This window comes from Triturus cristatus, chromosome 6 (assembly GCF_964204655.1).
Source record: "Triturus cristatus chromosome 6, aTriCri1.1, whole genome shotgun sequence".
NCBI lineage: Eukaryota > Metazoa > Chordata > Amphibia > Caudata > Salamandridae > Triturus > Triturus cristatus.
Window position 1 is genome coordinate 1,722,239,142 of NC_140589.1, and position 25,817 is coordinate 1,722,264,958.

General features: G+C 47.9%; 1 protein-coding gene across 2 annotated transcripts in view; it reads right to left on the reverse strand.

Annotated features, from left to right (window-relative positions):
- EPRS1 (glutamyl-prolyl-tRNA synthetase 1) overlaps positions 1–25,817 on the reverse strand; it is a 483,086-nt gene that overhangs the window by 183,363 nt on the left and 273,906 nt on the right. For both annotated transcript variants that reach the window (XM_085612943.1, XM_085612942.1), the window contains one exon: positions 25,284–25,335. In XM_085612943.1, coding sequence (XP_085469069.1) covers positions 25,284–25,335 — 52 coding nt within the window. The remainder of the gene's footprint in view (positions 1–25,283; positions 25,336–25,817) is intronic.

The following is a 25,817-nucleotide window of genomic DNA, read 5'->3' on the forward strand; positions in this document are numbered from 1 at the left end:
GAGGGTACAGGTGCCTTGTCCCCCTACAGTACCCAGGTCCATTCCTGGGCACTGTAAGTGCAGTGCTGCCATTAAGAGTATATGGTGCTGGGAGGTCGTCATCACGAACTCCACAGCACCATGATGGCTACACTAAAGACTGAGAAGTTTGGTATCAAACTTCTCAGCACATTAAACCCACACTGATGCCAGTGTGGGATTTAATGTAAAATGCACGACAGAGGGCAACTTAGAGATGCCCCCTGAACCTAACCAACAACCAGCGTCCTGACTGAGAGGCTGCCTAGGCTGCCACCCTGCAGACATGTTGCTGGACCCCTGGGTAGAGAGCCATCCGCTCTTGTGGGTCTGCAACAATGCACATCCTGGGCGAGATGCTAGGTCTCCTCCCCCAGGATGGGATGGGGAAGCTTCAAAGGCATGCTGCCTTTGTGAGCTTCTCCAGACCACTTGCTGTACTCAACTGACCCCCACCGGTTCTGACCCCCACTCTGGCGGGAAAACCCAAGGGAGGAAGGGGGTGTGCCAGCCTCTGCCAACCCCACCCCTCAGGTGGGGGAGGCGAGGAGAAGCACGATCCCGAGCTCTTGCCATCTTGAGGATAGGGAACCCTACCCAATCAGGACTAGGCTCCTGCCCCCCTCCCACTGGAGAGTGGCAGGCTAGGGGGTGTAACCACCCCAGGGAAGGGACCCATTGGTCCCTGACCTCAACCTTCCTGTAACGCCCCTAAATTTTGTATTTAGGGGCACCCTGAACCTTCCTTCCTCAGATCCCGATTTTGAAACAAGAAGAAGAACAAGAAGAAAGAAGACCTGCCGTGCAGCTGCTAACTAGAGGACAACACCAACTGACTTGGCCCCAGCCCTACAGGCCTGTCGACCCTCGAACCTGCTCCTGCTAAATCCCGGCGTCTCCTGCGGTCAGCAACCTCGAAAACCCCGGGGGACCTGCCTGCCTTGCTCATCTAAAGACTGGGACTCCCAAGAGCAGTGGTTCTGCTCAAACAGCAACAACCCCTGGCACCAGCCAGGAACCGCGAATCCAGCACACTCTGCACCCACCGAGCCCGGCCTGTGCCTGAGTGAACAAAGACCACGAGGTAGTCCCCCCCGGCGACTATGACCCAGAATCCAGCACCCAAGGACCATCCTCGACGCTCCCGACGACCCCTGCAGCCTCACAACCAGGGTCCCCTCCAACCGCGACCAGCAGAAGGTAAGATTTCCCGACGCCAAAAGTCACCCCTGCACCCGGCGCCCTGCGGCCCCATGTGCCCAACTCCTGGGTGCCTACCTAACCTACAGCTTCCCAACTTACCTCTTGAAGTGGTGGTCGCACCTGAAGAATCTGCGTCCCCGAGCTTGCAGCTTTTGTTAGTCTTGCAGCTTCTCCATTGAAATACATTGAGCGCCTGACGGCTCAAAAGCACCCTGAACCCAGCCGCCCGAGTGCCCTTGGGAGTGCAACATCTATCCTATCTTACTTCCCCACTTGCCCTGTGTAAGTGACCAGGAGCCCAGCTCCCACCTCCGCGTGGCCTGCCTGCTAGCAGCCAACCAAATGCCCCCTGCCCGCCATAGGCTAACATTGGGCCTACTCTCACTGCACCCGGCTGCCCCTGTGCTGCTGAGGGTGTAACAACTGTACCTACCTGACCCTGGGAGACCCCCGAGTCTATGCCCAGAACCTTAACTCTGCCAGCCAAGTACTTACCTGCAAGCCGATAACCTACATTTTCTCTATAGGGTAACACTGACTGGTTTCACTTGGAAATTCTTCTAAGTGTCGAGTTTTGAAACTTTAAAATATTCAGTAAAAATCAGCCGATCAACGAAAACAAAATTACTCACCTGTTACCAGGAGAGATCCCAGTGCTGGATCTTGGTGCCCAGCACTGACACTGAAAAGTAATTACAACTGTAACTTACCGATAACTTGATTTTCCTCCATAGGATAACATTGCCTGGTTTTTGCCAGAAATTCTTCTGTCGGTTTTTGAAACATACAAATATTCCTTAAAAATTGCCTGTGTAACAAAAACGATTTCTTTCAACTGTTTACAGGAAATGCACCAGGGCTGAATCCATGATCCAGCCCAGAGTAAGAAAATCATACGCAAAGTAATTGATATTGCATTTACTTAAAAATTCCCATTGAGCTCAATGTTATAATTCTGTTTGAATTGTGTTGCCTATTGCAACAACTTTAGCTATTGCATTTAAAAGTCTCTTGTTTATTGAAAGTATATGACTAGAGTATCTCATTCTGAGAAAGTATTTATGATACCTACTTGTGGTTCTAAAATAACTATATATTTTTATATACAAAACAATTGGCCTAGAGTTCAGTTCTTGAGTGTGTGAGACCATTTGCTGACTGAGTGTGTACAACAAATGCTTTACACTGTCCTCTGATACTGCCTTTCTGCTCGACCAAGCTATCACTTTAGAGAGTAAGGTTATATCTAACTTTAACCTCTGCCAAACCTCTGAGGACTGTGGACTCTGTACACCCTGTACCGTACTTGGGTACAGTATATACAGAGCCACTTTCTTACATATACCTCATGTGAAGACCTAACAGCATGTGGAGACAGGTCCCTATAATAACGAAGGCCATTCTTAGATATTATAGGTAACCAGTAAAGCCATCCAGAGTATATGGTCATTATGAGTTTCCTAGCATCATAATGGCTTTACTGAATCCTGGGTTGCTTGACATCAAACAACTCAGAATATTAAACCTGCACTGATTCAGATTTATTATTCCATGCACTTAGGGGTCCCTTCTAGAGGGCTCCCCTGAACCAAACCAACCACTGGCGGGTTACTGAATGGTGAACACCAGCCTGCCACCACGAGACAAGTTTCTGGACCCCTTCGCTCCCTGGGCCCAGAAACATAGCTTTTCCCAGGCAGAGGTGTTCACACCTCCCCTAGGGTCAGGAAGAGCCATCTGTGGCAGGGGAGATTCGCCTGTGTAATGTGACTCCCAGCCTCTCCTGCTATCAGGAGAAGGCCCCGTTCCGGTCTCTTCCCCTTTTCAGTGGGAAGACAGGCAGAGAAAAATAGGACAGCCCAGAAGGTGTGCACACCTCTGCTGACCCCTACCGCCTCAGGTGGTGGAGGCGAAGTGCAGCCCACTCTTCAGTGCCTGACATCTTGAAGATGGCAGGCACCCCCTTATCAGGATAAGGGATTGTGCCTACTCCCCCACATGAGCACACCGAGTGTGGAGTCACCCTAAGTTCAGTAGCCCATTTGCTACTACCTCAAGACCCCTTAACCACTAAATATAGTATTTAGGGGGAAGTCCTGTACCCAGAATGTATTTCTTTGATGACCTAAGAATATTAGAATCTAAACAAATCTAAACGAGGTTGCAGCACTGAGAACTACAGGCCCAACTGACTTGTCCCCAGCCCTACCAGCCTGCCTTCAGCTCCGAAGAAAACGACTGCTCCATAAAGGATCAGCAACCTCCAGATTTGGCGAGGACTGACCCCCACTTCAATAAAAACTTGAGACTCCCAAGGACATCGGCCCTGTCCACAAAAGAAGTTCCAGCCCATGCAGGACCATGAAACCCTGCTCCAATACTTACCCCTGCACCAGTCATCCACGACCCGTGTCCTGAGGGTTCACCAGTCCTGAAGAGGTCCCCCAGGGGTGTCACCTCCAGGGTTCTGTGTCGACGCCTGCAGCTTCTTCACGACATCCCATTCCCCCAACCAGTATTTTAGAGTGTACACCCCATTTTTTCTAATGCAAAGTAACTTGCATGCTTCTACAAAACCAGTACACACTGTATCTTGAAAAGTTCTCTTGCACTGAAAGTATCACTTACCCGCTGTAAATCTTGGCTCTAGTAATAAAAATAATAAAGTAACAACTTTTTCTTGTGACATCATTTCTTGCCTGGGTGTGTACAACAACTGCTTAACACTACCCTCTGATAAGACGATTGCTCAACCACACTACCACAAAAGAGTACGGTATTATCTATTTCAGCCTCTACTATACCTCTGGGGATCCACTGGACTCTGTGCATACTATACCTTACTTTGGTATACTATATACAGGGACAATTTTTTACAGAACCCAAACAAAAGAACTTTGAATTGGTAATGTGTTCCTGCTATGACAAACTTGAGGTATTTATGGTGAGCAGGGTGCATGGGTATTTGAAAGTAAGCGGCTTTTAGGTCTTGTGTGGCCATAAAATCACTGTGTTGTAGAAGGGGAATGACATTCTGTAGAGTGACCATATGAAATTATTCTGACAGGATGTAGTAATGGAGAGGTCCGAGGTCCAAGATTTATCTTAGTGAGCCGTCCTTTTTTGGAATCAGAGAATATAAAGAATATACTCCTGTGCCCGGTTATTGATGAGGGACTGGTTCTATGATACGTTTGAGAAGAATGGCCTGAACCTCTTGTTTGAGAAGTATTCATTGATCCTGTGAACGCGAGGTGGGATGTCAGGTGGTGTGGTATTGAGCTCCAGACAGTAACCATGTTGGATAATGGCTAGTACCCATTGGTCTGTGATGATGGATTTCTAGACTGTGTGAAACAATTGTAGTCTTCTCTTGACAGGTGTTATGTGGCCAGAGAGAAGGGTTGGGCAGTCACTATTTTGCAGAGGAGGACACAGCGCATGGAGACGACCCTTCCTATATTGTTACCACCTCTAAAGGAGCCCTTGAAAATGCCCTTGGTGGAGGTGGATTGGCCCTGTTTTTTTTTGATAAGTAGAGGCATTTGCGTTGGTAGATTTATATCCACCCCTGTAACCGAAGCGTTGAAAGGCGCGTCTCTTTATTTTAGTTTGTAAGGCTCCCATTGTTTTAGCAGTATCTGTCCCCTTCTTAATTTTATCTAGGGTGATGTTCACCTGAGGGCCGAAAAATGTTCCTTATCAAAGGGCGTGTTCAGGGGGTGTGGCTAACCGCCGTACATGGCGACTGCCTGATCGCCGAGCTCCAGGCCAGGGGTCTCTATCGGCGCCTTGTACACGCATTCAGGAAACACCAGATCTTTCACAGAGCACTGGGGGGGCACGGTGGGGGACCCTACTATCCTGCCGCCAGTGCTAGATTCCTGCAGATCGCCTGGAAAGGCTTGATTCCTGAGATGCGACACGGCCGGATGCAGGGCAAGATGGCGGCTCTCGCTCTCCCTGTCTAAGAGGTGGCTGCTGGGGGAGTCGCAGGGTTGCAGGAGCTACTCGGTGTCCACCCCAGGCGATCCCTGGCTGCTTTGTGATGGTTTTCTCTGTTACTTACCCCGTGAATACCTGGGGAGGGCCGTCCTGTTGAGTGCAGTGAGCCGCGGTACCGGAGGCTGCAACGTGCTCCAGGGATCAGCTTAGGAGTAGTGCGGCCCAAGCCACTCGGCGGCTTTTCTCTCTGTTCGATACTGCCTGCGATGTGGCGCCCCCGTGGCCATCGGCCTCACCCGGATACATTGGTGCGGGCCTGTTCTGACTCGCGGGCTTACCGGCTGCTCCGCCCTTGGTGAGTTCGCTCCGCTTCCTGCCCCGGCACATGGGGGAGCTGGGCTCCCCTGCCCTCTATTCAGTGGCCTAACGATAATTGAGGGGCCCCCCAGCAAGGTACGTGGAGGGGCTCCCTCCGCATTATCAGGAGCTCCCCAGCCGATGTGCAGTGCTGAGGGGGCCCCCTGGAGTTTGCCCCCCCCCCGCACTGCGGGAGATGCAGGGGCCTGTGTTATGCCCCTGCCTCTATTGTTGATGGGGACGTGCATAGTGTGCCTCCGCCATTGTTGAATCAGGCCTGCGCTGACTCTGGAGGAGTGGACACTGCGGGAGACCCCCTGCTGACTGCCTTGGTGGGGGCCCCTCGTTCTACACGGCCGTCGTTGCAATCCTCCGACCAGTGTGGTGCATACATGGGGTCTTCGTGAAGCACTAGTTACTGCCTGGACAGCTACTAGGTGGAACCTCTTCTGGCCTTCAGGTCCCAGTAGGGCAGAGTGACTTGCGGCCACACTTACTCTTGGGTGCACCACAGACTTGTTGCTGTGTGGTGTGGTGTCCATCCTGATCTGGAGCTGGTGGGGGCGCCGGCCCTTTTCTGTGCCCTCTTCGACCGCACCTGATCCCAGCTCCTACACGGAGTCTACTCATCTGTCTGGCACTCCACTAGCGCTTCACAGACCCACTTGCTACTGATAAATGCGACAGCCGGTGGTCTGGGTTCACATACAGATACCCTTCTGGCATGGAATGGTCTAGCATTACACAGGCCTGGTCCTTTAATCACTTGCTCTGGGCGACGACTTACAATGGAGTGTCTTGCTCTCCCTCGGGGTTCACTTCCGGGACACCCATACTTGTTGCACCTGTGACTTGGGGGTTCGGAGTGCAAATTACCTGGGTGATGCTAACTACGTTTGTACTTGCTGTGGCGCTGCCTGGAGCTGCCTAGGACCGTCCCCTTTATAATCCTCTCGCTGACTGTTACTCTTCTTGTGATAAGATGGGGCGGACCCCAGTATTCGATCTCGGGGTTGGTGGTCTATCGCCCCCCAGGTAATGATGTCGCATTTAGGGAGGCTTTCCCTGACGCCGTCAGTGCTCTGGCAATTGGGTGCGCTAATTTCTCTATACTGGGAGATCTGAATCTCCATTTTGATAACCAGAGGACCCCGGCTATATGTAACTTTCTCGCGGATCTTGAGGCCCTTCAATTGTCTCAAAGAGTCTCCCAACTCCCAACCTACCCACTCAGAAGGGCATATATTGGACCCTTTTTTCACAAATTTAACGGAAGCCTCAATTCTCTCCGTGTCGCCCCTCGGATGGACGGACCATTTTCTAGTGGAAGACATTGGAGTAAGCTTAGGTTAGAGGATCTTCATCTTGCTCTAACTGCTGACCCGCTTGAACTTTCGAGTGATGTTGAATTGGGCTATGATCAGTTCTGTAATTGCATTACCAGGGCGCTGGACTTTTTGATTCCCATACGGACTAGTAAGTTCAGTCCTAGAAAGTCTAACCCCTGGTATGACAGTGCGCTACGTGCACTGAAAGGGAATTGCAGGCGTGCCGAGAGAGAATGGCGGAGATCTTACGATACGGCGAAGAAAGCGCTGTACTTGGCCTCTATTAAGATCTACCATCGTGCCATTTGTAGGGCTCGCGCAGCGTTCTACTCTCTGGAATTTCGTAATAGCCCCAATCCATCCAAGACTATTTTTAAAGCTCTTAAGGATCTGCTGTCTAAGCGCTCCACTTCTCCAGTTATGGCCTCTACCTCGCACTGTGAAGCCCTAGCATCTTTTTTTCTGGAAAAAGTGCAGGACATCTACCGTGCCTTTCCTGGTACTGGGCCCTCTCAGAAGACCGCGGTGGTTGCTCCTGCCTGTCCCATGCTGGCATCTCTTCCGCAACTCTTACCCGAGGCTTTTGATATTTTGGCTCAGAAGGTCAAATCTGGTTCGCCTCTGGATCCGGTCTGTCCTGCCCTGTTTAGGAACCAGTCTTTTGTGGGTCGCTCTACAGTTTGTTCCTTGATTAATACTTCATTGGCTACGGGCACGGTCCCAACCAAATGGAAGCGTGCTGTGGTTTCTCCTATTTTGAAGAAGCCAAACTTGGACGCTTTAAGACCGGAAAACTATCGGCCCATTTCCTTGCTCCCATGGCCGGCCAAGCTGATGGAAGCCCATGTTAATCAGGCACTTACTGACCATCTTACTCAAGCTAACATTCTGGACGTGACCCAGAACGGGTTCCGAGCTGGGCATAGCACGGAGACTGCCCTTCTCGCCATGGTTGAACATCTCCGGTCGGTGCTGGATCAGGGACAGACGGCGGCGCTAGTGTTGCTAGATCTGAGCGCCGCCTTCGATACGGTCTCGCACCGTATCCTTCTGCACCGCCTGGAAGAGATTGGCGTTACGGGGCTAGCCCTTCAGTGGTTCCGTTCCTTTCTCGATGACCGGTCCTTCTGCGTTGCTACACCTCCCTATCAGTCCAAATTCCATCCTCTGGACTTGGGAGTACCGCAAGGTTCCTCACTGAGTCCCACCTTATTCAATCTCTATGTGAGACCGCTGGCTGATGTCGTCAAGCAATGGGGCATGTATATGGTCTCATATGCGGACGACACTCAGCTGGCGGTTACCATCAGTGGGGATGCCGATGTGGATGCCCCCAAGTTCCAGAATGGGCTAAGGGAGGTGGCTAGCTGGATGACTGCCAACTGTCTCCAGCTTAACGCAAAGAAGACCGAGGTAATGATCGTCGGAAAGGGTAGGGATCTCTGGGGTGACAGATGGTGGCCGCCGGAACTTGGTGTGGCTCCAACTCCGGTTATGGAGTTGGGAAATTTGGGAGTGTGGCTGGATTCCACTCTCAGCTTTGTGGGGCACACCAAGAAAACCGCGGCGTGCTGCTTTGGAGTCCTTCGGAGCTTAAGGCCTGTCCTTAAGTTTTTCGATCCCTCTACCAGACAGATGGTAGTTCAGGCAACAGTTTTATCTCGCCTGGACTATGCCAGTTCGCTCCTGTTAGGGAGCAATCAGGCAGAAATTGTTCGGCTTCAACGCGTTCAAAATGCCGCTGCCAGAGCAATTGTCGGCTTGCCTAGGTCTTGCTCGGCCTCCAGCACTCTTCGAGCATTGCATTGGCTGCCGATCAAGTCGCGAATTTATTTTAAAGTTTTATGTTTGGCTTTCAAAATTTTGAAAGGATCTGCTCCCCAGATTCTTTCGAATCTTATGTCCGGTTATGTACCAACCCGTTCATTAAGATCTTCGGAGCAAGTGCTTGCAGTAGTCCCGAGGTTCAGGCTTTGCCGAGCTGGTGGGCGCTCTTTTCGGACGAAGGCTGCAGCGTTATGGAATTCGCTCCCGCTTCAGCTCCGTACAATTGAAGACCTTTTGTCATTCCGGAAATCCTTAAAAACTTTCTTGTTTTAATCTGTTCCCTTTACTCGTGGTCTTGTGTTGGTTGTGTTGTATCTTGTCGCGCGCCAGGACGCCCCTTAGCTGGGGCAGCTGTGCGCGTAATAAATGCTATTAACATAACATAACATAACAAAGGGCAGGAATCAGGACATGGAGGATTCTAGCCCTGCTTCAACCGCCACTTCCACGGAGATGGTTACGCCCATAGCGGGGGACGCTCAGCCAGACAAGCTGGATTTAATCCTCCAGGAAATTAGCCAATCTCGGGCGTTGATAGAGCAGCAACTGGAGACTCTGACAACGGACATCGCTCTCATTCGAGATGACCACAAGAAACTAGCAGAAAAGGTTTCCGCAAACAGGACGGTGGTACAGGACCTAATCCCAAAGCAAAAAGAACACTCAACTGCACTGGAACAGATACAACACCAGATAGTACAGCTTCAGGAAAGGATTGAGAACGCAGAGGGTAGAGCACGCCGCAACAACGTAAAGATTATTGGCTTGCCGGAGAACTTGAGGGCCAAAATGCTATGCTTTATATTGAAACTTGGCTCAAATCTCTTGTACTGCCGGGACGCTTGTCTGACACCTTTTGTATTGAAAGAGTTCACAGCGTTTCTGCACGCTGCAGAGTGCGGGATATGCCACCTCGCCCTGTGGTAGCCCGAATGCTAAATTACAGGGACCGTGATGAGATATTGCAGACCGCCAGAGAGAAAGCTCCGATACACAAAGACAATGTACGTATCTCCCTGTTCCCTAACTACACTCTCCAAGTACAAAAGCAGAGGGCGGAATATCAGGGGGTTAAACGCCATTTGCAGAACATCAATGTTAAGTAGGCACTCCTGTATCCAGCGAAACTTAAAATACTTCAATACCAAAAGTCACTTTTTTGATACCCTGACGGAAGCATGAGTGGATTGAACATACCTTCCCTGATTTGCCTATTGATTTGTCTAATCGACAATCTGGAGAATCCCAGCCCTGGAGGAGACAATCACAACGCCGACGTACCAAACCTAAGAGATACGAGGAAGATGCTACCACGACGCCGGCGCAGGTCCTGGAGGAACAGAGAAGGATGGTCGTCTCTGCTGCCACTTTTAGAGACACAAGGGCAATCACGGACCACAAATCCTCCATGGGAGATGCGGGTCAGTCGGAACCGGAGCGTAGCTCACCCCTACTTTCGTCATTGTCCTCCCATATGGAGAATACACTTCTCAACTGACAGCTGTGAGAAAGTGCCATCTTTCTTGCATGGTATGCCCCCACTTTTTGCTAAATTGCTGAATGTACTTCGATTGAGTGTACCCTGGGTTCCTGCCAATCAGGTGCCCAGGGCCCATGTTCCTTCCTTAAACCACACAAACTCCAAATTGGCAAACCCTAGCCACATGTCAGCCCCTAGTAAATGGTACCCTAGGTACCCAGGGCCTTGTGGCCAGGGAAGGCCTCTAAGGGCTGCAGCACTCATTGTGCCACCCTCAGAGGCCCTGTACCCTTACACACACACTGCCCTTGCAGGCTGAGTGTCTGGGTGCAGGACAAAACAAAGAGTCGACATGGCACACATCACTGTGTACCATGCCCATCACCTACACTGCCAAGGCATATGTTAGCCACCCCTCTAGCTGGGTGCATTACGCCTATGGTGTGGGCACAGGAGCAGGAGCACTGTGCCCCTACAGTACCCGGGTCCATTCCTGGGCACTGTAAGTGCAGTGCTGTCATTTAAGAGTACATGGTGCTGGGAGCTTGTCAAACACGAGCTCCACAGCACCATATTTGCAACACTAAAGCCTGGGAAGTTTGGTATCAAACTTCTCAGCACATTTATTTTATTTTATTTTACAGATTTGTAGAGCGCATGGCTGCCCATGGGCGTCCCAGCGCTGGTAGACAAGAACCAGGTGGGGGATGTTTTATGGGAACAGCCATGTTTTAAGTGCTCTACGGAATGAAAGAAGGTTAGGTTGGGCTCTGAGATTAGGGGGGAGCGAGTTCCACAGTTTGGCAGCGTTGAATGAGAACAGTCGGCCGCCTGAGCGGGCTTTTCTGATCCTTGGAACTGAGGCTAAATTGCAGTTGGAAGAGCGGAGAGTTCTAGAAGTGGTGTGGGGTGAGATAAGATTTTGGAGTATTGGAGGGGCCTTGCCATACATAATCTTGTGGGTCGTGCAGAGAGCCTTGAATTGAATTCTCTCGTGTATAGGGAGCCAGTGAAGGGCCTTCAAGGACGGTTTGGCTGAGCAGCGACGATGGGTACCTGTGAGGATGCGGGCTGCCGCGTTTTGGGCCGTTTGGAGTTTTGCTAAGACTTTTTTGGGGGCCCCCAGGTATAGGGCGTTGCCATAGTCTAAACGAGATAGTACAAGGCCGTGAATGAGGGTTTTGCGGGATTGAGTCAGAAGTAAGGGTAGAATTTTTCTTGCCGATCTTAGCAGACCGTGACAGGTTCCAGCGGTTTTCCGTGCTTGGGCTGAGAAGTTGAGTTTTTCGTCTAACCAGATACCCAGGCTCTTAATTTCTGGTTTGGACACAGGGGGGGGACCCATGGTTGACGGCCATATGGAGATGGAACTGTATAAAGATTTGTTGCCTAAAAACATGATCTCTGTTTTTTCGTTGTTTAATTTGAGATGGGAGCTACTCATCCATTTTGTTATCTCAATCAAGCAGGTATGCAGGTTGGGGATGGAGCGGTCTTGCTGATTAAGGGAGACCACAAGTTGGGTGTCGTCGGCGTATGTCAGGAGTTTGATGCCATAGGGGGCGACGACCTTCTCAAGGGGGGACATATAGACATTAAAAAGGGTTGGGCTCAGAGACGAGCCCTGTGGTACCCCGCAGTTGATGGCTGTGGGTCTGGACGTAAAGGTGCCGTCTCTCACCTGAAAGAGTCGGTTGTTAAGGAAAGATTCTAACCAGGCCAGAGCCGTTCCTGTGACTCCAATGTGTTTGAGTCTTTGGATCAGGGTAAAGTGGTTGACGGTGTCGAATGCGGCGCTCAGATCCAGGAGGATCACTGCCACTGATCCCCCTGAGTCTATGATCTTCCTTGCCTCTTCGACTACCGCCAATATTGCGGTCTCGGTGCTCTGGCCTGGCCTGAATCCCGTTTGGGAGGGTTTCAGTAGTTTGTTGGATTCGAGGAAGTGGGAGAGATTTTGGTTAACATGTTTCTCAGCTATTTTACTGGTACCAGGGAGTAAGGAAATTGGCCTATAGTTGCCGAGTTCTAGTGGGTCAAGGTGGGGTTTTTTGAGCAATGCTTCCACCATGGCTCTTTTCCAGCTGGGGGGGACAATACCTAGGGAGAGAGAGTCGTTAATAAGATTTGTCAGAGTAGGTAGAATAGTGGATCCGACTAGTTTCAGGATGTTCAGTGGAGCAGGGTCGGAGGGGCTGCCACTTTTAATAGAATTGAGAATGTGGTGAGTGGTATCGGTTGTGAGCGGAGTGAAGGCTGACAGCTGATTGTTGAGTGGGTTGACGTCAGGGGGGGGCATTGAGGACGTTCAAGGGGGAGGGGGGGAGTGAGTTAATAATTTTAGTGATTTTAGAGTTAAAAAATTCTGCAAGTTCATTGCAGCGGGTGACTGACGGTTCCACCAGAGGGGGGGAGGTCAGGAGTTTTGAGTAGTTTCCTTGCTATTTGGTAGGTTTGAACCCACACTGATGCCAGTGTAGGATTTAATGTACTAAGCACCCCAGAGGGCATCTTAGAGATGCCCCCTTACAGCTAACTCACAATCCACGTCTGCTCTGAGGCTGCCCAGGCTGCCACACAGCAGACACGTTGCTGGACCCCTGGGTGGGAGAGCCCCTGCTCTCCCGGGCCTGCAACAATGCACATCCTGGGTGAAGTGAGAAATCTCCTCCCCCAGGATGAGCAAAGGGAAGCTTCAAAGGCAGGCCGCCATTTGGAGTTTCCCCAGGCCACTGCAACCCCCAACTCTGGCGGGAAGCTTGGCCGGAAACCCCATACAAGGACAGGGGATGTGCCAGCCTGCCCACCCCACCCCTCAGGTGGGGGAGGCGAGGTGAAGCACATCTCCGGGCTCTCGCCATCTTGAAGATGGGAGGCCCTACCCTATCAGGATTAGGCTACTGCCCCCCTCCCACAGGAGAGAGGCAGGATAGGGGGTGTACCCACCCCAGGACAAGGACCCATTGGTCCCTGGCCTTCACCTACCTGTAACACCCCTAAATCTAGTATTTAGGGGCACCCTGAACCTTCTTTCCTGAGATTCCAGATAGAAAACTACAAGAAGAGCAAGAAGACCAAGGACCTGCCCTGCAGCTGCTAAAAAGAGAAGAAGACACCAACTGCTTTGGCCCCAGCCCTACCGGCCTGTCGACTCTCGAACCTGCACCAGCGCGGCATCTCCCGTGGCCAGCAACCTCACCAACCCCGGAGGACCTGGCTACTTTTTGGCTCTAAGCCCCTGGGACTCCCATGAGTAGAGGCTCTACTCGAGAAACCTATTCCTAACTCCTGGCAGCAGCCCGGAACCGCGGACCCAACACACTCTGCACCAGCCAAGCCTGGCCAGTGCCGGAGTGGACAAAGACCCTGAGGACGATCCCACGGCAACTGTGACCCCGAGTCCGGCACCCAAGGACCCCCCCTCGACATCCCGGACGAAGCCTGCAGCCTCAGAACCGAGTGCCACCCCAACCGCGATCAACCAGAGGGTAAGATTCCCGACGTCAAAAGGCACCCCTGCACCCGGCGCCCTGCGGCCCCCTGTGCCCAATCCCAGGGTACCCACCTAACCTACAACTACCCAACTTACCCCTCGAAGTGGTGGTGGCACCGGAAACATCCTCGTCCCCGAGCCTGCAGCCTTTTTCCAAACCGGAACATTCCCATTGATTTCCATTGAGCGCCCGAAGGCTCAAAAGCACCCTGCACCCAGCCGCCCGAGTGGCCCTGGCAGTGCACTCTCTACACTAACTTACTTCCCCACTTGCCCTGAGTAAGTGACCAGGAGCCCAGCTCCCACAGCCGCGTGGCTTGCCAGACAGCGGCCACCAACCCAGGCCCCCCTATCCCTCATAGGATAACATTGGGCCTAGCTCTCTCTGCACCCGGCCGTCCTGAAACCGCTGAGGGTGAACCAACTGTACCTACCTGACACTGGGGGACCCCTGAGTCTATGCCCGGAAGTTCAACTCTGCCAGTCGAGTACTTACCCTTAAACCGCTAACTTCATTTTCCTCATAGGGTAACATTGACTGGCTTTTTCTTCAAAAATCTTCTAAGTGTGAACTTTTCAAAACTGTAAAAATTCACCAAAAATCAGCCAAGTGACAAAAACGAATTTACTCACCTGTTCCTAGGTGAGCTCCCAGTGCTGGATCTTGGTGCCCAGCCCTGACCCTGAAAAGTACTCACAACTATACTTACCTCTAACTCATTTTTCTCCCATAGGAAACCATTGTCTGCTTTTCTGTGAAATTTCTTCTAAGTGTCTATTTTTGCAAATTTGAAATATTCTTTTAAAATCGTACCATTTCTGCAAATGAAATTACTTACCTGTGTTTGACAAGGACCCCAGTCCTGGGTCTAGGTACCCAGTCCTGGATTTCTAAAGTAACGATAAAGTACTCTACCTGCAATTTGAATTCCTTGCCATAGAGATCCATTGAATGTTTTCTTTGAAATATTTTCTAAGTGCTAACTTTTGAAATAGCTAAATATTATTTAAAAATCATTACAGTTATTAAGTCGACTTTCATCACTTGATTCTGAATACTGACCCCACGCTGGATCTAGGAGCCAGACCTGGAATTCCAAAAGTAATCTGAAAAGTAATTTATTACAAATAACCTGAATTTACCATTGAGCTCAATGCATTGTTATGTTTAGGAAATAGGATTGTTTATTGCAACCAACTGTGACTGTTTACACAAATGTATTGCTTAAGACAAAAGTATTTATATTCAACCTCTCATTCTGAGAAAGTATATTTTTACCCCCCTTTGTGGTTCTAAAAATAAAACAAGCATATATTTTATATATATAAACCATTGGCCTGGAGTTCAGTTATCGAGTGTGTGAAACCATTTGCTGACTGAGTGTGTACAATAAATGCTTTACACTGTCCTCTGGTACTGCCTTACTGCTCGACCAAGCTACCACTTTTGAGAGTAAGGTCATACCTAACTTTGGCCTCTAGCAGCCTCTGGGGGACTGTGGACTCTGTACACCCTGTACCTATTAGGGAACAGTATATACAGAGCCACTTTCTCACAACAGCCACGCAGAAGGATTCCTTGGAACGGAGTTGCTTCTATACACTTGAGTGGACTTCCATCGATGTACTTTGTAAATGATTGTGTTACCACTGTGCGGGGTGCAACAAAGTTCCCCCACTGAGAAGGTAGGACAATTGTGTGGACACATTATGCTTCCCAATTATGACAGATGTATGTATGGGGATACCCCCTCAGTGGAAGGTGGATACCAACGCTGTGCCTTATGTCTACCCTTATTGTAACTATAACATTATTATGTAGCGCCACGGTGGAGACACCGGGGGTGGGTGATACCCCTTCCCTATTTGGCTTAGGCGAGACCGTTCCTGCGGAGTGTGAACAGCTCCCAAAGTAATTTTTCTTAGCCATGTCCCCCAATGCAGTAGCAAATGTTCAATTTCTTTATCTCTTTGTGTGTTGTTATTTTACTTTGGTCGAACTTAGTTCTGTAGTTGGACCGTGTATTGGGGTGTTTCAACATGGGGCTGACACGCTGTTTCTCCCAGTAGTTGCCCTTTTTCCTAAGTCGCCTAGTTCGATGCACGCTAATGGCTGGTTCGAGTAGGATACAACCATACACTTGCATCACATGGAACATTAGGGGTATGGGTTCATCCCATAAACGCCACAGAGTACATGCCCAATTGATTCGGCGAAATGCACAGGTAGTTTTCTTACAAGAAACGCACCTCACAGCTCAGGAAACGACAAAATTAAAACGTAAATGGAGGGGGCAACTGTATTACGGGGGGGGGGGCGCTATCTGGTTGAGATCTGGGGTCCCGTTTGTAATGCAGGACCAACGCACAGATATGGAGGGTAGATTCGTCTTAATTTGGGGTAACCTAGATGGGAGTCCTATTGTCCTGGGTATCCTGTATGCACCTAATTCTGATCATGAAGCATTCTATGCCCGAGTTAATGCTGCTCTGGCCAATTGGTCTGGGGTCAAATGAGTGCTCGGTGGCCGCTTGAATCCGGTAGTAGACGTAATTATGGACCGATCCCTCCTTCCACTGGCCGGGGCACAGACATTCCGCCACTCGAAAGCATTACACAGGGGTGGAACCTGGCGGAGGTTTGAGTACTAATTTTGTTCGGCCACCCAGGACGATCCATGACCTGCACACACGGCTTGATTATATTTTATATAGCTTGTCGCTCGTTACCAGGACCACCCGAGCCGCCTTTGTGGGCAAAACAATCTGACAATAGTGCATTAGAGATTACATTTTCCTGGGGCCATGTTCCTACACCGGTGCCCACATGGTGCTTTAATCCCGGTCACTCGGGACCCCGCGGCCAAATCGGACCTCCAGCACGCACGCATTAAATATGCAGAATTGCTGGAGCAATTGCGTGTAATTGATTACCGCACATATCTACATAAAACACATGCAGAATCAGATAGACCAGGTACCCTGCTGGCACTGATCCTGAGGAATGCTCTTCCCCCTACTCCTATCACTGCGATTTGGTCATCATGACATGTTAGGGCTATTACACAAACGGACATTAATGCAGCTTTTCATGAATACTATAAAACGTTATATACTGCCCCACCACAGATTGCTCACTCAGAAGTCGCTTCCTTTTTAGATTCAATAGAACTACCACAGGTCTCGGACGAGAACAAGAAAATGTTGGCTGATCCTATTACGTTAATGGAGATAAAAGCTGCAATCAGGGTCCTCCCTAAGAACAAAACTCTGGGGTTGGATGGCTTACCTGTGGAATTTTACGTAACTTATATACAACAACTGGCCTCACAACTTCTTAAATTATATATGGATGCTTTCGAGACAGGCGCACTCCATCCTTCCACAACACAAGCATTAATTACCTCACTCCCTAAACCTGGGAGATACCACTCTCGGTTAGCTTCATACCGTCCTCTCTTGTTGCTGAACACGGAGAGATTTTTAGCAAAATCCTAGCCAACCGCCTACAACGCTTAATACCGAGACTGGTACATATTGACCAATGTGGCTTTGTTCCTGGGCGCAGTCCTTGAATATACGCAAACTCTGTAGTATTATGTTCTCATGTGCAGAGGAGACCGCCGAAGCAGGTTGTATTGTGTTGGACCTCACTCAAGCGTTTGATACACTGAGCTGGGATTATATGTTAACTACATTGTCGAAATTCGGGACCCCACAGGATTAAAGGCGTTTGGATCCAATTATTATATCACCTTCCAACAGCGAGGGTGCGCACAGGAGCACACATTTCGAAAACATACCAAATCCAACGTGGCACTAGACAAGGCTGCCCCCTCGATCCCATTCCGTTCGCCCTTGCTCTCAAACCACTTGCTCACAAACTCCGCGTCTCCTCTAGGGAATGGGGGATAGTCATTAATAATACTCATCATGCCCGGTCTCTTTACGCAGATGATATCATTTTGTACTCTAGGAACTTGCGGAATAATTTATTCCTTATAGCAAGCTTATTCACACAATTCGAAAGCATAGCCGGCCTAGCAATTAATTATGAAAAGTCCCAAACCTCCCCTTTGGCTCTAATACAGTTAACCAGACTATACCACTTGGGTATCGCGCGATAACTATTGCCCATTACACATTTAAATATTTGGGGATACAGGTTTATAGAACTAAAACGGATTTAATTGAAGGCAACCTACATAAGGCTATCTGGTTCCTAAGGGCACAAATTGCATTTTGGACCTCACTCCCCCTTTCGGTAGCTGGACGGTTGCCAATCTCTAAGATGGTCATGCTCCAGCGCCTTTTGTATTATTTGGTTAATATTCCAGTGGTTATCCCGAGAGCTGTATTCACAACCCTAAATACACTTCTGATCTCCTTAATTAGGGGTTCGGGCCAAAGGCGTCTAAGCCTAGCAAAGTTATTGCTTCCATCCGACGCCGGGTAAATGGGTGCTCCTGATTTCTATGCGTACTGCTTAGCCTCTCAGCTAAAATGGCTTTCCTATTTGCTAGTTGGGCGTAATTTACAGGCGATAGCATACTCGGAGTGCATGCTAGCTCAGGGCACATGACACAGGCTCCTCTCTCCGAGCGGCACTTACATCACACAGCGGGAACCCTTCTCAGAACAGCCATCACTTATTGGAAACAGGCATTGCGGTATACGAATACTTTTTCTGCATATTCACTGCATATTCCCCTACTGGGCATCCCAACTACTTTAGGAACACTTACCACTCGCCGGTTGGACCCATGGACGCAGGCTGGGGTGACAACAGTGGGGGACATGTTTGGTGATAAAATGCTACTTACACACACTGATTTCGTAAATGAGAGGGCTGTTACAGACTCACGGTTTCTGACTTGTGAGCCTGATACGGTATGTTAAAAAATATTGGGCACCTCATGGTGCAGAGTCCGATAATCATGAGTTGGTTCACCTAATGTACCGTATGGACAGGGCCAGTGGGAGGGGTTTTTCACTAAAATAAAAGGAAAGAATGTCTCTGATTAAATCTGGTCTATAAATAAAACTCCAGCAAAGGTAAATCAAAAGACATGAGTTAAATTATTTCCCAAATATATAGTGGCACCAAAATCAACGGGTCACCCTACGCATATGGTGACAATTTAAGGTCCAAAGTACCAAACTGAGAATTCCATTATCTTTTCTTCTTTGGTTCATTGGAGGGGCCACAAGGGAACCACCAAACTGTAAATTTAGCGCTCCATTGGTGCTCAGGACATAGTCAACTGTTCGCATGAACTAAAGTATTGGTACAGTACCTTTTTATCCCTAAACCAAGGTTGTGGGTGGTAATAAAATTTGTAAAGTTTTGGGCTGAAGTACTTACTCCCATGGGTAACATGTACAGGGCCTGTTTGCGGTAATTTCTTAATGGATACTGATGATCTGGAAAAATCATCTGGCTTGCTTTTGCAATAATGATCATCACCATGTGAACATGCATGGAGAGTGGGCCAATCGTATCCACAGACAGCATCCACTGATAGGGTAAGCCAAAGATGATCCGAACCATGTTTTCGTACGCAATCTGCAGTCATCATGGGGAGGGGAACTCCTGCTCAAATAGAAACAGCAGTCGGCATACACCCCCTCCCATCCCCCTACTTTCTCAATTTTATTATTTTGCCACATAATGGCACAGAGTAAAAAGGGATTTTGAAGAAAGAGGAAAGAAGGAATTTCTGTCAGATGGGGGCTGATCAAGGACTTTCTTCAAACCAGCCCAGTCGGAAAGAAGACATTAATAATAAACCAACCAGGGTGAATCTGAGGAGCACTCCCAAACTGAAGCAGCTATGAAATAGACATCCTAAAGCCAAGGAAAGTCCCTTTTTATTCCCTTTCAACCTATATAATGCAATCGCCTTCGATCTACGTGTCAACTGGTGGGCCTCATAAGTGTGATCTTCAATTTGACAGACATTTTGTTGTTTAAAATACTGTGTTTGTCTCAAGTTTCTATGTTTGGAGATGTCAGCATAAAGTAGAAACATTACATTGAGTCCCAGGTTGTAGGACTATATGCATCCCAGGTTATATGACTAATTTCCCATTACGGCCAGCACTACTGGGGAGTGGTTCAGTATACCCTTTGCTAAGAAACAGGCCTGTGTGATTAAGGTTACATCTGTCATACAAATTATGTCTGGAAAAAGTATTCGGACCACAGGAGAATCCTTATGCAACCTTCTATTTAGTACAGCTACTGCTCCATGTGTCCATAAGTACATTGGATTGTATGCATGTTTGTATGTATGTATGTATGTATGTATGTATGTAAGCCTAGGGTATGCCTATAGTACAAACCTATGCAAAAACAACAGTTGATGGACCGAATGCAGAACAATGTCATACAGAGATCTGGGCCTAAATCCATCGTTTTTTTGCTCACCATGCCATTCCATCTTGGACCCAGCCATATGCAAATCAGTCTTGACCCTGTGCCTCATGGGAACAGTCCAGCCCGAACTGCCAAGCCAGGTCCTCCCTGGACTGGAACCAAGCATCCTAGGACCGGTTTCAGGGTTTCACCCCTCTTCAGCCAGGATAGCTTGATTCCAGTGGCATGGAGAGCACGGGACTCACGTCTGAGCATACCCGTCCCACTCAGGGTGACAAATGCAAAAAGAACTATTGATGGACAGAATGCAGAACAATGTCATACATTCACCCCAGTACAGAGATCTGGGCCTTAATTCATTGTTTTTTTTGCTCCCCATGCCGTTCCAGTTTGCACCCAGCCATATGCAAATCTGTCAAGTGGTGCCTCAGTGGAGTTTGACCGCATACCTGTCAACGGCGAGCATACCGGTAGCTTTTCTTTCCTCAACGTCATACTTCTTGAAGTCGACTGGGAGCGTCTCCTCTTTTGGTGTTGTCTCTCTCTGGATCTCCCTTTATGAGTACTTGGAGCGAGAGAAGGGTGCTTTGGAAGAAGGCTGAGCTTCTCCAAACCTCTTGATGAGCCAGGTGACTATTTAGAGTTTATGACTATGGATGAGGATCCCCTGATAGAGAAAACTGTAACACTCAATCTTTGAAGACTGGTAGCGCCTACCACCATCACTTATATGAACACCTTAGGGGCACTGGTAAGGGGAGCACAGTAATAAAACATGCTTCTGGCCTCCCTAGAAAAGCAGGTAATGTTTGTGGGACTGCAGGACAGGTATATATGAAAATACGCATCCTGCAAGTCTAAAGCCAACATCCAGTCACCTGGATCCAAGGAAGACAGAACCTGGGTTATTGTGGCTATTTTGAATCTGTCCTTCGGTAGAAAGGCATGCAGAGGGCGAAGTTATAAAACATGGTGGAGCCTCGAGCCTTCTTCAGCACATAGAAATAGCAGGATCAACAATACAGTCATATTTCCGATGCATGTGCCCTCTTGGTGGTGCCTTTAGACAGTAGGACTTGCATGTCTTGCAAACAAGATGGATAGATGCCATGGTGGTATGGGCAGGAGCAGCTGTGTGTTAAAAAGAAATGAACGCCTAGCCCCACGGGACGATCCTTCTGTCAGATATGATGGACTGCCACCCTGAGAGGAAACATTGGATCCTGCCTCGCACAGGGTGGGTGTGTGCTGCTAATGGAAAACTAAAGCTGCTTGGAAGCTGAAAATGAAGGGGAGCGGGACTGGGAAGATCGGAGCCTCTGGTGACTTGCATGTTGGTTACCTGATCCTCCATCCCTGGCCATGAAAGGACTGAGGTGACTGCAGCAAGGGGGCTGTGGGGTTGGGGTGTCCTATATTCCAAATCTCAGGATTAGCCTGATAAGGGTGAACCCAACATGGAAACGGTCTGGCATGGATCAAGTGACCCAAAGAGCTTGCTCGAGCCCAGATTTCATTTAACAGTTCAAGGCTGTAATCTGCTTTCTTCCCAAAAATGCTGAATCCAGAGAGGCATAGCCGTAAAGGATGCCTGCACATCTCCCGAAAAGCCTCTATATTATATCCACTAGTGTAGACTGAGCACCACACTAGTGCTGAATGCTCACCCCAAACAAACTTGTAGTATCAGGCACGCTTCAGTCATGGACATGGCAGCAATCTTGAATGGTTTGAGCCAAGGCAAGGTTGGCCCTAAACTTTTTAGAGACTGCCGGCAAGATCTCGATGGCCACATCCCAGAGGGCACTTGTATAAAGGCCTAGTAGGCAACTCGGCTTAACTGGCCTTAAGGCTAGGCAAGTCGAAGAGAACAAATGTTTCCTAAATGCCTCAATTTCTTCGACTAACTGTTGGGTGTGGTTGTGGGGAACTAGTTACGACTCACCTTGCTTGTGGAAGCTTAGACCACCAAGCTCTCAGGAGTAGGATGCTGTTAAAGGTAATCGGGGTTGCAAGGCCCATATCTATGGCACCTGGTCACATGCCTGTTAGGTAAGAACAAACATTAGACTAAGTGCCCATAAGAGTATCAGTTGGGGCTTGATTGAATGGTAGTAAGGGCTCAGAAGAAGCCTGCCCAGAGTGGAGAACTTTAGCAAGCACATTTATTTCAACTTTAACAGAACAAAATTGTAGATCCAGGACCTCAGCAGCATGTCTGATGACTGCAGTACTCTTCACTCTGACACAAGGATGGAAATCAACCCTGTATCCAGGAGAAAGCCCTGCAAAACGTGAATCCTCAATGCTGCTGGTCATGTTGGGGCTCACAGTGGCAAAAAGAAATATAGCACAGGACTAGGGAGTGGGTGACCCAGCAGATATGGACTGGTGCATGCTGGCAGAGAAGCAAGTCTGTGAAGAAAGAGGATGCCCAAAAAAACAGGGAAAGCTTTGGAATCTCACCAACAATATAGAAACACGAATATGAGCCTATAACCTGAGGGGTGGGGGAGATAGGTGGAAGGGAAGACGTGAGGGCCTGTCAGAATTAGATAGTAAAAATATATGATTATAAGGAAGAAGTATAAACTGTCACATGTGGAGAGGAAGATAGCTAATTATGGTTTCTTTTTTGTAATAAAATTGAATTCAATTTTTTTGTTTGTTTTAAACAGCATCTAGGGATGTATCAAGTTCACGGTCTTCTTGTAAATCCTTGTGAGAATGCGTCGAAATGGGCTTGAGTCCTGCTTTGGCGTTTCATGCTTCTGCTTCGATTTGGACTTTGACTTACCAGATAACCTCAACAGCAAATAGTATATCCTCTTCACAGAATCAGCCCAGAGCGGGAACGGGTCCAAACATTCGGCCCTGAGTGGGAGAGGAACTTGCATGGCTTCAATGTTTGGTGATGTACAGCTTTGCGTCATTGTCGCGGATCGCTTTTGGGTGCATTGGTACATTCATCAAACGACTTGGAGTTGTGCTCTGAGCCTCAACACCAGAGGCACACTTTAAGTGGGTCCATCACCGACATTTGTTTACAGCAGTCACAGCATGGTTTTTACCGTGCAGTTTAAGGTGGAGGCATTGATCTCTTGAACACTGAAATTCAGTTTGAAATGTCAAACTGACAAAAAAGGAGCCTAGCTCTGGATTAAGGTTCGTAGGGCACAAAGAAAGTAATGGACATCGCCGCAGGTTGGTGCTAATATGAGGCTAAAAGCGAAGCTGCAGAGTACCACTTAGTGGGGTGCAGGAGCAGTAATGAGAACATTTCTGGGTTGGGGGGGGCTGGGGGATAGGGACTGGGGAGGGGAAGCGACGGGGTGGGGGAGAAGGGGGGAGGAAACTTTAAAGCGGAACGCAGACACCCTATTATGTTCATAGCAAAGGTACAGGTTGAACTATGATTCGGTACAATGGCCTACTTATCACCGCTGCCCGGCCTCCGGAATGTGGGCTAACAAGCTGTGTGCGAAAACCTAATGGCCACGCAAGGAATGGCACTGGCGGTGCAGGATCATTATGTATGTAAGCTGTTTATTATATTGTTCTGCAATAAAAACGGTTTAACAAAAAAAAAAAAAAAAATGAGAACATTTCTGGGTACAGTTTAGCGTCTAAGGATATTCAAAAGGTGACAAATATGCGCTTAAAACTAGGCAACGGAAAATATGGGGCATCAGGAAAAGCCTTACATTCTGCCAATATGGGGAACAAAAACATACAGGTGGACGACATGTGCACAAAAAGGAGGGGCACTAGGTCCCTTAGCAGGCCTATTAGAGAAACAGGATCTTTTCGAACAGCTTTTTATGATCCTCGCTACTGTACAGGCCTTTCCATCAAGCAGGTCAGGGAGCGATGAGAATGGTTGAGGTGTACTTGCTTTTAAAGTAACAAATAGACATTTGGAAACAGAAAGGATGCAACAGAAGACAGAACATTAAGAACAACCTAAGATGGAACCACATTTGCAACAAGATAGAACTATTAGGCAGGTGCTCTGGCACACCTTGAGGTGAACAACTTAAATCCCAATCTTCAATAGAACTTGTTGGGGAAGGGAACTTCAACAAACACTCGGACAGGCTAGCAGCTCTACAGCTCTAAAAAGTTAATTCTCATGATGAGAGAAAGAGCAGACAACCGACAAACGAATGAAGGCTCCGAGAAGATATGAAGAGAATATGTGTGTTTATTTTACACAACAATGGACAAGCCTGAATTCAGAGAAAAACAGTACCGGTCAAGAAGCTTCTGATGAGATTTAACTCAAAAGGTAGGAAAAGTGATGGAATTCAACACACTGACAAAGGAGAAGTATATAAGCTGTATTGAGGTGCACAGGATATCAATAAGAAAACTGTGTCCCGAGACAATTATTCTGCTTTTAAGTTGCAGATTGTTCCATACAAGCTCTAGGTTACCCCTCTTCTTCACGGTTTACATCAAAGAACTTTATTTCGATCAGTTTAGATCATAAAAGTGTTGACAAAACAACCAAAAATCACACATATACATAAAAACAGAATTATAAATAACAATAAATATATTTTTAAGAAGTGGAAAAGCACATTTATAATATGATTTAGGTCTCAAATAATGATGCTGGTTAAGAAAATTCCTTCAATGTAAAGGTGTCTTTTAGTGTTTTAAGTATATTCTTTCTTCAGCTTAACTGTGAAAAAATTAAAAGGACATTGTTTCTACAGCTTACCACTGGAATAGTTTGAGTCTTCATGTTACCTTTGCACCAGCACTCTAAGCTCTTCCCACTTGAACATTTCCTTTGTCTACTGACAGCTCGTATTTCAGTAAAGGAATGAATCACAGTCCACCACATTCACTGGTCAATGTATTTTGAATTCTCTTCCTTTATGAGGCAGAGTCTACACTCTTTGCCATAAACACATTTGCCGTAATGTTTAACATGAACAGTCAATGTTCTAAGTTCTCTTCAGCACCATTCTTACAGGGGCCTTCTTACTGCAGCTAGTCTAACTTTCTTCTCTTTTTTGGTTAATGAACCTATTACACAATACCTCTAATATGTCTGCCATGACCTTCAATTGTCACACTGCAATGTTTACGTTTCTAATGCATCTTACTTTTCTATCTAAAGATATACAGTCTGTGTCCCCTAATAAACACTGCAAAGTACTGCATCAACCTGTGAAGATTTCTTTCTTTTTCTTTTTTAAGCAGAAGCCAGCAAATCAATGCCCTCCTGTAGTCTGCGCTTACCTGAGAATACCACTCTGCAAGGTTTTCTTCTTTTGCAGCCTCCAGACCCAACCTTAAAAAGGGAAAAATAAAACAAAAAACCAATTCAGTTCAATGAAACAATTTGCAAATCTATTCAGATGAGACAGAAGGGCAAAGAAAAAAGCGCACATGAACTATTTCAAATTTGACCAAAGTCCTAAATGAAATATTTGGATATTTTTTTTTTCAATTCTTCAAGACAGTATTACATGACAAAATGATTTGCTTTCTCTATAATTCAGCTGAACCTATATCGAATCAGCAGCACTTTGTTTTCAAAACATAAATTTTTATTTTGTTTACACATTCATTTATTTAATTTATTAGCTGTTGTGTTCAGCAGATCGGCACGTTTTTCGTGCTTTGCTGTTCTGAGTTGCTCAAAGTTTTTGTCATTCTTGCCAAGATCATGAATGAATCATCTTAAATGATCATTAAAAAAGATCAAAACTTTCAACGGAATGTTGCTGTTGGGAGGGGGGTGCGCACCGTATCGCTCTGGGGAAATGTTGC